General features: G+C 37.4%; 1 protein-coding gene across 1 annotated transcript in view; it reads right to left on the bottom strand.

Annotated features, from left to right (window-relative positions):
- Nucleotides 1-282: 282 nt before the first annotated feature.
- LOC136875410 (cyclin-dependent kinase-like 4) overlaps nt 283-14,009 on the bottom strand; it is a 243,294-nt gene continuing 229,567 nt past the window's right edge. The window contains exons 5-8 of the mRNA XM_067148968.2: nt 9,232-9,321; nt 7,559-7,701; nt 7,323-7,466; nt 283-411 (exon numbers count right to left, since the gene is read on the bottom strand). Of these exons, the coding sequence (XP_067005069.1) occupies nt 283-411; nt 7,323-7,466; nt 7,559-7,701; nt 9,232-9,321 (506 nt within the window). The remainder of the gene's footprint in view (nt 412-7,322; nt 7,467-7,558; nt 7,702-9,231; nt 9,322-14,009) is intronic.

Below are 14,009 nucleotides of genomic sequence, written 5' to 3'. Positions count from 1 at the left end.
TGCTCATCTAGAAAACAAATAGGTTATATTCATTGCTGTGTTCATGTATATACAAGTTCACTCATTTAAAATACACCATAACAGTGGCACAGTCTGAATTTTTCTGGAGGGCACAAGGGTTTATTACTCAACCTTGTTACATTATTCATTCAGTTATTCAGTTCATTATTGGTAATGCATATGATGTTCTAGGGAGTATTTTCACCCTGATCCTCTCTTGCGACTTATAATACTACACCACAAGTCTTAATAGAATACATTGTTCTGGCCTAACCCAACCTGTCATATTGTTGGAAGATGATCAAATGTTGGATTTCCTCGCTGGTTAATCATAGATGTTCGGAAGTCAGGACTCGCAGCATTGCTTGGCAGTTGAGGTAATGTCATAGGGCCATTACTATATGTTGAATTCTGGAAATGGAAATATAATTTATTGTTAAAAATTATCAAATTGCATTTATAATATATTGGTACATAAATTTTATGTTCTTCAACTTGGATATCTTCCAACTAGTTGAAGTTAGTGATAGATGGTTTTCACCTAGATGAATAACAGTAAGGGACACAAGGAAGACTGTGCAGTATGTGTCCTGTGCTTTAATAAGTACTTAGGCAATGATACTAAATTGTTCTCTTTAAAATGGAACTATAGCCATTCCTGTCACATATATAGTCGTTCGTAGGCCACCATATTCAGGGATGCAATTATTTCCACAGTCAGACACATAGCACTGGTGAAAAAGACTGTGTATGTTCACTTTTCCTGGTAACATCAGCATGAGATATGAGTCATGCATAAATCATGTATGTCTTCTTGACCTATGGGTAATAACACCTGACATTGTCACATTTGAAAACATGCACTTTTCAGTTCTCCTTTTTTTCTTTTTTCCTTTTTTTCTCTCTCTCTCTTTTTTTTTTCTTTCTTTTTTTCTGCTAGTGATACATGTCCAACTGTGGAAATAATTGCACTGCTGAATGTTACTACCTATAATCAACTATGTATGTGACAGAAATGGTTATAGTCTCATTAAAAAAATAGCAACTTGGTATCTCTGCCTTAATGCTTATTAAAGCATGGGATGCATATTGCATGTTCTTTCATGTTCACCTATCACTATCTTCACCTAGTTGGAAGATACAGTATTTGAGGTGGAAAAACTTAGTTGGGCCCCCCTCTATATACCAGGTGAATCAGCTACCCCTACCAATATTTTTTTTTTTTTTTTTTGCTAGGGGCTTTACGTCGCACCAACACAGATAGGTCTTATGGCGACGATGGGATAGGAAAGGCCTAGGAGTTGGAAGGAAGCGGCCGTGGCCTTAATTAAGGTACAGCCCCAGCATTTGCCTGGTGTGAAAATGGGAAACCACGGAAAACCATTTTCAGGGCTGCCGATAGTGGGATTCGAACCTACTATCTCCCGGATGCAAGCTCACAGCCGCGCGCCTCTACACGCACGGCCAACTCGCCCGGTCTACCAATATTTTGTTCTGCAGCCCAACAAATGTGTGAGATTGCCATAAGGTCAATATTTCTCTGCTAGCATCATATTGCAGTGTAATATATGGAAGTGACACATGGCCAGGGGACTTTTCAAGGCTGTTATGGTTCCAATCTCCAAGAAATCAGGTACCAAAAAATGCACAAAGTACAGAACAATAAGTATAATCTCTCAGGCTGCCAAAATCCTATTGAGGGTAATGAATCGAAGACTGGTACATATAATGGAAGAGAATGTAGGAGAAGAGCAATTTGGTTTTAGGAAAGGAGGATGTACAAGAGATGCTATTGGACTAATCAAGATGAAAGGTACATAGAAAGAGGAAAAGGAATGAGTTTGTTCTTCATAGATCTAGAAAAAGTTTTTGACCAAGTAAAATGGAGATCCTAAAATCAAAGAACTGGAATGACAGAAAATTAATTAAGGCATTGTACATGAGGCAGAAAGCAACCATGAAGTATGACGGAATGGTTTGAAATTGGAAAACGAGTAAGACAAGGCTGCTGCCTTTTGCCAACTCTATTCATAGTACCATATATATTGAAGCATGGCCAACTGGATTCTTCACAGCGATCCTTATACCGGCTTTGGCAATCACTTATGAAGCCCAGAATAAAGCTGTAAATGGAATGTTTCACCATAATGCCACTGGACCTCTGGCCACCTAAGTCACTGAGAGGAAGCTGTATACCACAAATTACCATATTTCTAGTTTTTTTTATATAGTTTTGCTGTCAAAAGTGTTGGTAATGTGTTCGTAATCAGATGTTTGTTGGGTTGTTATTGAGAGTTGATAGTTGTGTGCTAATTAGTTTATTTTTCTATTGTGTAGTGTGGTGATTTGATTTTTAAAATTGTGTTTATAAATCTTGGAATATGTGGTATTGTTGTGCACATTTTTGTACTTCGAACATAAATTTTCTGCAAACAAGAACAAACGTAATGAGTGGCTCAAAGCGATTTCTTGCCATAACTTTATCCTAAAAAGGAATTATAATTTATGTGCTAATTTTTTTTTAAACTGTAGTGTAGTGATTTGTTTTTCTTTAATTGTGTTTGGAAATATTTGAACATGTATTGCTTGTGCCTTTTTGTACTTCAAACAGAAAAAAAAGCAAAGGTACACTATCATTTCATGAATTCCCTGTAGACCAGGAAAAAACTAAGGAGTGACTCAAAGCAATTTCTCGCAACAACTTTGTCCCTAACACTAATTCTGCTTCTTCTGTTGTTTGTAGCCTTCATTTCAAAGAATGTGGTTATTCTGTTCTGTATCATCTGTGTTCCCTAACTATCCTGGTTATAAGGTAACTAGAAGAAAAATTACTAGAACCGCACCACCCTCACCCAAGAAATGCAAAAGAGTTGCAGTTGCTTATCATTTCAAAGTCCTGATACAAGCTGTTCAACAGCCAATAACAAAGGTACAGGCAATTTTTCAAATGTCACTTTCACTGTAGAACAACTAGCATAAAGTGGAGATATGCTTGAAGCAGAAATGACATTACAAGCACAAGGATGACTTAAACACCTAAGTTTGTATTACTTCCTATGACCACCCTTGAATTGGCACTTTCATCTTAGTTTTCCGTATCTATTTTTGGTTATTTATTACTCCTAAATTTTCTTTCATTGAAAAATTCTTTAGGCAAAGTCATATTTGCCACATGACAGCAACACAGTACATTTTTATCCAAGATAATCTGAACTTTAACATTTAAACACTGACAAGTAGGAATTATTACTGTTATGATAGTAAGGCCAATGTATGAAGCTAAGTGTCACCTGTGCAATAAACAGTTTACTGCGTATTTGCTAAAAATACTTTTCTTTCACTGAATTTTTATTTAGAATTCTAGTGCAAGATATAATCTGAAACTATATATACTGAAATTGAAATTTAAACGTGTTTGAGTCAATATCTATATACCGAATATTTAAATAGAAAAAAATAAGACATTTATGTTTTGACTACATCCCCTTCCTGACAGCAGCACTTGAAGAATTTTAAAACTCTAATTGAACAATGACTTTTAATCTCAAGATTAACATCAGAAGATAAATGTATTGTGAAGTTCTGCTATGTATCTAAATGCTATGGGTAACAAAAGTGATTACTATTATTCCTCAAAGTTAAGAAATGTCTGTTGGACTGCTCCATCTCTCCACAGTTTCATTTCACGATGTTATTTTGGCAAATATCTATGAAAGTAGCCTTTAATATTAATCATTTTAACAGTATTAGCGAATGTAACATACTGCTTCGTAGGAAAAGTCTCAGTTTTAATAACTGTACTGCGTTGATGGGGTGAAAGTTACTTTATTACAAGTTGCTTTACGTCGCACCGACACAAAGAGGTCTTATGGCGACGATGGGTCAGGAGAGGGCTAGGAGTGGGAAGAAACTGGCTGTGGCCTTAATTAAGGTACAGTCCCAGTATTTGCCTGGTGTAAAAATGGGAAACCACAGAAAACCACCTTCAGGGCTGCCAACAGTGGGGTTCGAACCCACTATCTCCCGAATGCTGGGTACTGGCCGCACTTAAGTGACTGCAGCTATCGAGCTCAGTGAGTTCCTTATGGGGATCTCTGTAAGTACCTAGGTGTTAATGTAAGGAAAGATTTTCATTGGGGTACTCACATAAATGGGATTGAAAATAAAGGGTACAGATCTTTGCATGTGGTTATGAGGTTATTTAGGGGTTGTAGTAAGGATATAAAGGGGAGGGCATATAAGTCTCTGGTGAAACGCCAACTAGAGTAGGTTGTAGTGTATGGGACCCTCACAAGGATTAGGCCTACTTGATTCGAGAACTGGAAAAAATCAAAAGAAAAGCAGCTCGATTTGTTCTGGGTGATTTCTAATAAAAGAGTAGCGATAAAAAAATGAAGCAAAGTTGGGCTGGGAAGACTTAGGAAGAAGGAGACGAGCTGCTCGACTAAGTGGTGTGTCCCAAGCTGTCAGTGGAAAGATGGTATTGAATGACATTAGTAGATGATAAATTTGAGTGATACTTTTAAAAGTAGGAAAGATCACAATATGAAGAATAAGTTGGAATTCAAGAGGACAAATTCTAGCAAATATTTGTTTATAAGAAGGGGAGTTAGGGACTGGAGTAATTTACCGAAGGTGATGGTCAGTAAATTTCCAAATTCTTTGCAGTTATTTAACACTAGGCAAACTACAGATAGGGAATCTGTCACTTGGGTAACTGCCCCAAATGCAAATCAGTGGTAACTGATTGATAAATGGGGTGAAAAGTCAGGTTGTTTCATCAAGGATAATCCTTCTCAGTTTTAATTACTGTGTTGATGGAGTGAAAGTTCCTCATGGGGAGCACAGTAAGTAGCTAGGGGTTAAGATAAGGAAAAATGTTCATTAAGGTAATAACATCAATGGAGTTATGAGAGTATTTAGATCAGAGATGCTTGGCTGGGTGCCCGTTGAGGCTAGCCCAGTGTGGCCAGGCTGGCCTGATGTAAATGTGGGCAGCTTACATGGCACACATATGTCACAGTGAAGTGAGAGAGCGAAGACACTTTGCAGGGAAGGGAGCGGTGACCTTCGATTGTGATTACGAAACTCTCCTCCACTACCCAGCGAAATTCTGATTGGGTACAGTATTCAAAATAGAACGCTATAATTGCAAGAAAACTGACCTTTTCAAAATATTCTGGTTTGATTTATAGTGCTTTTGATATGAACAGTCAGTTTTGAAATGAAAATCCACAGCCTGTTTCCAGTCATTCGACCAGGTCAGGAATTAAATGAATGAAGCCCCCTTCTAGCGGCAAGAATGGGAATTGTGCCGGTTGCCGAGGCCTGTCGCACTCCTCTAGGGCAATGATTAATGAATGATTAATGAAATGAAATTATATTGGAGAGTGTTGCTGGAATGAAAGATGACAGAGAAAACTGGAGTACCCGGAGAAAAACCTGTCCCGCCTCTGCTTTTTCCAGCGCAAATCTCACATGGAGTGACTGGGATTTGAACCCAGCTGGTGTGCTGCTGCCTGAGCTACGGAGGCTCCAAACAGTCAGTTTTATATTTATTAATTCAAAGAAAACTGACACGTTATAATTTTTGTGTTATAATCTACTAAGGTACATGGTTTAAGTGTACAAGCTGTGATTTACAATTCCTTGGATGAGAATGACAGTATTTTCATTAAAAAAATAAAATTCCTGTTATTCATTCAGCAAAACGTAATATTTACATAATTAAACAAGTTTACTGCTTGACTTTGAGGTTAGGCCCCTTTAAACAACAAACATCAATCAATCAACATCATTTTGCACAGTGTTGTAATGTTGTATGACTTTCCCTGTTTACTGAATTTCTGAAAATAGTATTTAAAACTCTAGCCTCTAAATTTCGAGGGAGTTCCATCACGATTGAGGACATAGATATTTACTATCCAGTATTAAAGTACAACAACAGTGTAAAGTATCTACCAGATAGATATACAGTATTCCTTCAAATAAATAACCTAACTGATTTTATTCCTGGTTAACATAATTGGATTGTTGATAAGTTTATCAGATAACTTAAACCCAAATAACCACAACCCACAGCTTATCCACCCTAACTCCTTATTATATTAGAAGTGTTTCTAAAGCACCCCTTAAAACTTAACAGAGAAAATTGTAATTCATTACGTAGATAATAAAAATATTTGTGGTTGTAGGCCTAACTCTTTATTGTATCTGGTCAAAATTCATAAACTTCAGTTAACACAAGTAACTTATTTCTTACAACGTAAATTGAAATTGACTTGGATTTCTGCCCTCTTTCTTTTGTTATTTTCTGTCTCCATTTCAAACTTGGGTATCATTGCAGTGATCGAGATTGGCTGGGAGAACTTCGCCCAACTTTCACGGCCTGTGACATAACCACAACATCACTGTGGTTGAATAGCATACGCTTATCACCTGCCTGCCTGCCTGCTTCCAGTGCTGGGCGTCTGTGGGATGGAATGCCCAGCATGAGCACCTCTGATTTAGAGGTTGTAGTAAGGATGTAAAGGAGAAGGCTGGTAAGACCCCATTGAGAGTGTGATTCCAGTTTTTGGAATCCTCACCAGTATTATTTCATTCAAGAACTGGAAAAGATCCAAAGGAAAGCAGGACAATTTGTTCTGGTTGTTTTCTGACAAAAGGGTAGCGTTACAAAAATGTTGCATATTTTGTCCTGGGAAGACTTGAGAGTAAGCAGACAAACTGGTCGACTAAGTGATATGTCAGATCAAAAATTAGATGTATGGCTTTTCAGGCGTTTGCTCTATTAACCAGTGTTTCGTCCTAGATCTGACACTAGACTCATCAGAGTGGGATGATACACCCCAGCCATACATCTAATTTTTGATCTGATTTTGATATGCTCTATTGGTGGAAAAATATCTAATTCCCTCCATGGGAACTTAGAATTTCCATTAAGTGATATGTTCCGACAATCAGTGGAGACATACTGTGGAATGACGTTTGTAGAAAGATAAGCATGAGTGGAGCTTTTAAAGGTAGGGAAGATTATAATAATATGAAAATGAATTTGGAATTCCAGAGAATAAATTCGGGTAAATATTTTGGAATTAGGGATTGGAATAATGTGTTAAGGGAAGTTTGATAATTTTAGTTCTTGAAATCATTAAAGAAAAGTCTAGGTAAACAATTTATAGGGAATCTGTCACCTGGGTAACAGGCCTAAATGTAGATCAGTCATGATTAATTGACTGAAATGAGAAGTTTGTGATATATAACAAACATGTTCTGATATTTAATTGTGTTTCAAACATAATGCTGGTGAAATAAATACTTACTCTGGATCTGTCCCTAAGTCTTCGTAACCTTTCAAACTCTTCTAGTTCTGAATCTGGCATTCTGAAGTGAAAATTATCAAAATATGGATGCCTTAATAATTGCTCACATGTCCACCTTCTACTGGGATCCTTGTCCAGACATTTCTGTAGTTAAATGAAAGTACATATTCATTAATTATGTGGAATAAAAAATTTCTGTAATTTGTAAATAGGTACTCAAAAGTTTCAAAACATACCTTCAGGAAGTCCATGACTAGAGGATTACTTTGCCTTGGCAATTTAGCTTCCAGAGGCTCATAAGTATCTGGCTGTGGTAATGTTACACCAAAGAAGAATTCATTACTCTTGAATATGCTCATATGTCTTGGTATGAGGTCTCCTGTAAGGAACGAGAGCAGAAAGAGAAACTGATCACAAGGGAAATTATTAATAATAGGTTAAGATTTATACCTAGATCATGATGAAATATCTGGCAGCTAAACTGATTCAAAAACTTAAACAATGTATACCAGTATGTTTATTGTGTGTAGAGAAACACAGTGAACATTTCATAAGATATTGCCAGGTGGGACATTTTGATAGCTACTGAAATTTGCTCCTGCAGTTCCTTGATATATTTCCAAAGCTGCCCAGTGTCACATAATTTTCAAGTTTTGTATTCTAGTTTTGAGTGATATTTGTTGACTGCTTTTATCTAAATTAAACTTCTACATTAGAAGTAAATATATAAATGCTTATTTACATCCTCTTGCTTGAATTATTTGTGAAACTCATTTCTCCTTGACATTCATGTATAAATATTAGATTCTTATGTACATTGGTTTAAAAATGTATTTATTGTGTTAGACCAGGAATAGAATTGAAGTTAACAGGTGTTAACATAATTGAACATTTTTAACATAATTAACATAATTTTTGCTGTATTTTCTTAACAGAGGTTGAGTTAAGGTACCATTCTCTCAGTATAATGTAGCTATGTTCTAGGCATGCAACTTCGATTCTTTGCATATTTTTCTTTTGCAAGAAGTATACCTAGACTGAAGAACAAAGAAGTTGTTGTTGTATGGATGTAATAGAGATCTGCACATATGAAACCGAAGAATTCTGGATGTTGCAGACACATGAAATTCTGGATGAAGAAATTTCAGGGGAAGAGAGTAGTTTTATCTTTAATCTAGTGCAGTGGAAGCCAACTGGTGGCATACTATTTATTATTTCTAAAAAGTAGGATGTGCTGTCCTAACATTGAGGTATTTGGTGTTCTTTTTTTTTTTTTCTTTCTTTATTTATTTCAAAATGTTCATTATGTTGCATATATTATTGTTAGTATTAAGAAATCACTTGACAACTCTTATACTGTTGGTATATTTCAAAATATGTAATCGTACAGTCTATGGAAGCTTGCATCTGGAGATAGGGGGTTTGAATCCCACTGTCGGCAGCCCTGAAGATGGTTTTCCGTGGTTTCCCTTTTTCACACCGGGCAAATGCTGGGGCTGTACCTTAATTAAGGCCATGGCCGCTTCCTTCCAACTCCTAGGCCTTTCCTATCCCATCGTCACCCGTAAGACCTATCTGTGTCAGTGTGGCGTAAAGCAACTAGCAAAAAAAAATTAAAATGATTAAATGTTGATTATGCCAGTGTTATAAACTTTAGAACATCAACCGCATAATTAAGAGTCGTATTGAAATGAAGTAGTTAGTTGGACACATCACTATGTATAAAATTAGTATTAATATTAGTATTACTTTTGTTATCAAAAGTACTGCAATCTTAGAAAGGTCTTAAAAATATAGGGATTACAAAACATAATGCTATTGTTCTTCGTATCCCTCATGTGATTTAGTTTGTTGGAAACAGTTTTATTTCCATACCATTACTGTTACTACCTACACATTTCTTACTCACCTAATGTTCTTCTTATGAGGTAGAGCTGGTCCACATCAGACTTTCCCGGCCATAGAGCTTGTCCTTGTATCATTTCAGCAAAGACACAGCCTGTAATGAATATATGATCAGTTAAAATATTGCAATAGCTGTATATTCCTTGTCAAGAATACATTTCTTTAGATAATTCAGAATGAATTTGGGTACAGGTATTTCACAAACCTCAATACTGGAAATAAAATCTATCATATGATAAAATTAGAACTGTAGGGTGTTTGTTCTATGGTTTAAGTTTTATACTTGATATATGTAATATCATTTCAAAAAACAAAGCTAGGTAAATAGAGTAATTAATTGTATAAAAATTAGAATCTTCAGGTAGGGTTGCCATATGTCATGAATTTCATGGACAATCCATGATTTTGTAGAAGAAGAAGAACATCCAGGCTGAAGAGATGTTATGCTGGGTATTCAGCCCGAAGGCTGGTTTGATCCTCTGCAGCTCCGCCAACAGCTGCCATAAATAGCCTAGGCATCACTGAAGAGGCATACTAGGGAAATGAGGAACAAGGTAGTTTCCCGTTGCTTTCCTCACTGAGCCAGCCATTGCTATTACATATCAGTCTGCCAAGCCCACTGAAATGCATGCACCAACTGACCCTATGAGTGATATTTTCACACCATTCATAACAGGGTCTGGCTGCATAAGCAATGGTATTACTAGTATCACTCATACCTCAGTCACTTTCATATTGTCAAAGCCAAGGATGAGACTGAGACAGGTCAATGAAAGTAACAAATTTAATATAGCCCATACCAGAAGACATAGTGCACTGTAAACACTACATATCGCTAGCAAAGGCATCTGAAGAGATGAAAGTGCATTATATTTTATTGTAGTGATTTAGAAGTTTTGGAAGTCAACCTTGGATAATTTAAATTTGCCACCAAATGTCTAAAAGCCATCAAAAACAAAGGTATATCCTTGATCATGAACTTATACGTTACTCTTTTCTATCCCTGCAACGATATTTAAGTAGCCAGCCATTGAGGATCATGCAAGAGAAAGTCAGTCATCTTTGGTGATACATGATAAGTGATACTGTCTGAGAAGTATAAGTGATATACAGTACTGTACAAATGGCTAGTTCATTTTTGTAGTAATGCATGTTCTCGCCATTAAATTAAGTTGATAAAAACATGCAATGTTATTTACTTAAGATAAATGCTTCCTTATATTGGCTGTACTAATGGGTAATTTATGTCCTGATTTTGAACTTTTGGATTGTGGCAACCCTGTCTTAAGGGATTGATAGTCTACTCTTAACTGAAGGTTTCTTTGATTCATGAACATGCTTAATTGGCATAGTAATTAATATGTACAGCATGTCTGATCTACAACAGATAATCCCCAGTGGGTGGGAGCGGTAGAATAACACCTGCGGTATCCCCTGCCTGTCGTAAGAGGTGACTAAAAGGGGCCCCAGGGGCTCTTAACTTGGGAGCTGGGTTGTCGACCACAGGGCCCTCAGCTGAGTTCTGGCATTGTTTCCACTTAAATGTGCCAGGCTCCTCACTTTCAACTATCCTACCCGACCTCCTTTGGTCAACTCTTGTTCTTTTCCGATGCCGATGGTATTAGAGCACTCGAGGCCTAGGGAGTCTTGCATTTTCACACCCTTTGTGGCCCTTGTCTTTCTTTGGTCGATACCTTCATTTTTCGAAGTGTTGGGTCCCTTCCGTTTTTTCTCTCTGATTAGTGTTATATAGAGGATAGTTGCCTAGTTGTACTTCCTCTTAAAACAATTATCACCACCACCACCACCACCATCACCACCAGAACAAACATAAGGTTCAAATCCTGAATTGGCTAAATATTTTAAGCTCATAAATAACTGAAAAGTCAAAAAACTTATTGTAAATGATCCATCAAAATGTTTGGTATTCATCCTACTCTGTTGTGGCTTTGTAGAGCAAGCCAACCAGGTGTGATATTTAGCAACTGCTAGATGCCACTCAACCTGAAACCACTACATGAACTGAAGTGAAAAGGTTTCATGGCCCATGTATTCACCTGGCTGGCACAGCAATAATTTTGCTGTAGATCCTGAGTTTGAAATTTGTTCATGGTACACATATGTACAATTATGAAATAATGGAGGTTTCATAAATTCTATTTTCTTTGTCTTCCCTTTCACTACTGATGTATAAAAAGATCTTAATTTTTATAAAAGTACTATTTATAATGCCATGAGCATTGTATGTATGTACCTTTTTTTTGTTTACAATTTGTTTTACATCACTCTAATACAGATAGGTCTTATGGCGATGATAGGTTAAGAGAAGACTAGGGGCGGGAAGGAAGCAACCGTGGCCTTAACTAAGGTGCAGCCACATTTGCCTGGTGTGAAAGTGGGAAACCATAGAAAACTTTCTTCAGGGCTGCCTACAGTGGGGATCAAACCCATTAGAATGCAAGCTGACAGCTACATGTCCCAAATTGCGCTGCCACTCACTCTGTGTGTGTGTGTGTGTGTGTGTGATAAATGCTGAAGAAATGATGTGTAATTATATATTTAATCAAATTTTATCACTTTATTGTATATTTGTTTTGTTAGGAAACAATGAAGTGTGGATTGTTTATTGTACTAGCCTTAATATTTTTTTTTCACACAACCTAGAAAACACACCACTAGATGTGAGGCAATGATGTTTTCCTGCTCTTCAAGCACTTATTCTTGTTGTATTGTATTTTGCCCTTTCAATCACATGTGTTTGTAAGATGTTTCTGTCACTGTCATAATCACTTTTCTAGAGTAGACATGCTCTTCAGTCCTGAAAATGCTGCAAAAGCTGTTGCTGTGATGGAAGATGGTCGCAACATGCATTACGTTGCAGAATTGTTGAGAACTAAACCTTCCACAATATCCAGAACAATAAGAAGAAACAAGGAAACTGGAGGCTAATCAAAGAAACCAGGATCAGGCCCGAGAAGAGCAACATTGGCAGGAGATGATCGCTTGTTATGGTTTCAAGTTCTCCGGAATCCTTACACCACCATCATTGAAAAAGGAAATCAGTGACTGTGAGTTCAAGGAGTTAATGATAGTGAGAGAATTGTCTGAAGAAGACTGGAAGAAGCCAGTCTTCAATCCAGAAGACATCATAAAGGCTCAAAACTCACAAACAACATCGTCCAGCTACTGCATTTTGCAAGGGAACATCACAACTGTGGAGTACAACAATGGGAGGAAGTGTTCACTGGTGTGTTGCAATTTGGCCTGTGATAACCTGATGGTAGAAAAAGGGTCTGGAGAAGATCTGGGAAAAGGTGTTACCCTTGCATATTCACACTCAGGATGCCTTTACAAGGTGGTTCTCTGAAGGTATGGGCAAGAAACTATATGACTGCAAGAATGGATTTGGTCTTTGTGGAGCATGGGAGCCTTACAGTACATTGTGGAGGAAATCTTTCTGGAGCATGTTGTGCCTCTTGCTCCATTTATTGATGATGGTTTATCACTAATGCAGGACAATAAACGCCCACATATTGTGAAATGTCTGCAAGAGTTCTTGGATGAAGCTGAGATTCATGTTATGTTTTGGCCTGTTTGAAGCCCCGATTTGAATCCTATAGAGCATATATTGGACCAGCTGGAGAGAAGGGTCTGTCAGCACTATCCAGACATCCTACAGAAGAGTGCCTGAAAGTTTGGATGCCTGATTGGTGCAAGAGGAGGTAGTACACACTTAGAAAAGTATTTTGTGAAGTGTAAAAATCTGAAACCAAACATTAACTTCCTCACACAAAGGGGTCCGTATCACAATATTTTCTCATAAAATAGATTAGTGTCATAAAAGTGACTGGAAGTGTTTTTGAAGAATTGAAATGCTGCGTTTTTTATGCCCAGTGAGGGTATGTTAGGATGTATAGTCTGTAGATTCTGAAGAGCTCTGCAATCATTTCTTTCTTTTATTTCAAGCAGAGATCTTCTTATAAGAGGCCACAATTTTTAAAATTCTTTACCTGTTACAGTCCAACAATTCCCAACCAACATTGTATGCTGTTATAGGCCTAGATGCAGTTGCTTGTTCATTTTGGGTTTCAGGTGGAAGTTTATGGCTAGATGCCCTTCATGACATCAGCTGATTTTTTTAGAAGTTCCAACTAGGCTCCACTGGAAACTGAACCTTGGCCATTCGATTGGAATGCCCTTAAGGAAGGCACTGAGATAATGATGCCCCTCCCTTCCCCCTCCCCCCATAATTTAATTAATCAAAATTCATTGACAACATACTCAGTTTACAGTATAGCCTTTAATTCTATGAAAATTGAATTTTCACAACTGTATTGCCAATTAGACACCAGTACAATCCAAACCCACAACCTTATGATTTAGATCCTTTCCAACAGAACAAATATTGAATGAGTTCATTGTGCAATTAGGGGTGCACAGCTGTGAGCTTGCATCAGGAGATAGTGGTTCGAACCCTACTGTTGGCAGCTCTGAAGATGGTTTTACATGATTTCCCATTTTTACATCAGGCAAATGCTGGGACTGTACCATAATGAAGGCCACGGCCTCTTCCTTCCCACTCCTAGTCCTTTCCTGTCTCATCATCACTATAAGACCTATCTGTGTTGGTATGACATTAAAAAAAAGGAAAAAAAAAAAACAGAACAAATATAACCTAGGCCATCAGAGCTCGGAGCCTCCGTGGCTCAGACGGCAGCGTGTTGGCCTCTCACTGCTGGATACCGTGGTACAAATCCCGGTCACTCCATGTGAGATTTGTGC

This window comes from Anabrus simplex, chromosome 1 (assembly GCF_040414725.1).
Source record: "Anabrus simplex isolate iqAnaSimp1 chromosome 1, ASM4041472v1, whole genome shotgun sequence".
NCBI lineage: Eukaryota > Metazoa > Arthropoda > Insecta > Orthoptera > Tettigoniidae > Anabrus > Anabrus simplex.
Note: the sequence above shows the minus strand (reverse complement) of the source record. Positions and strands in the feature narration are given on the sequence as shown.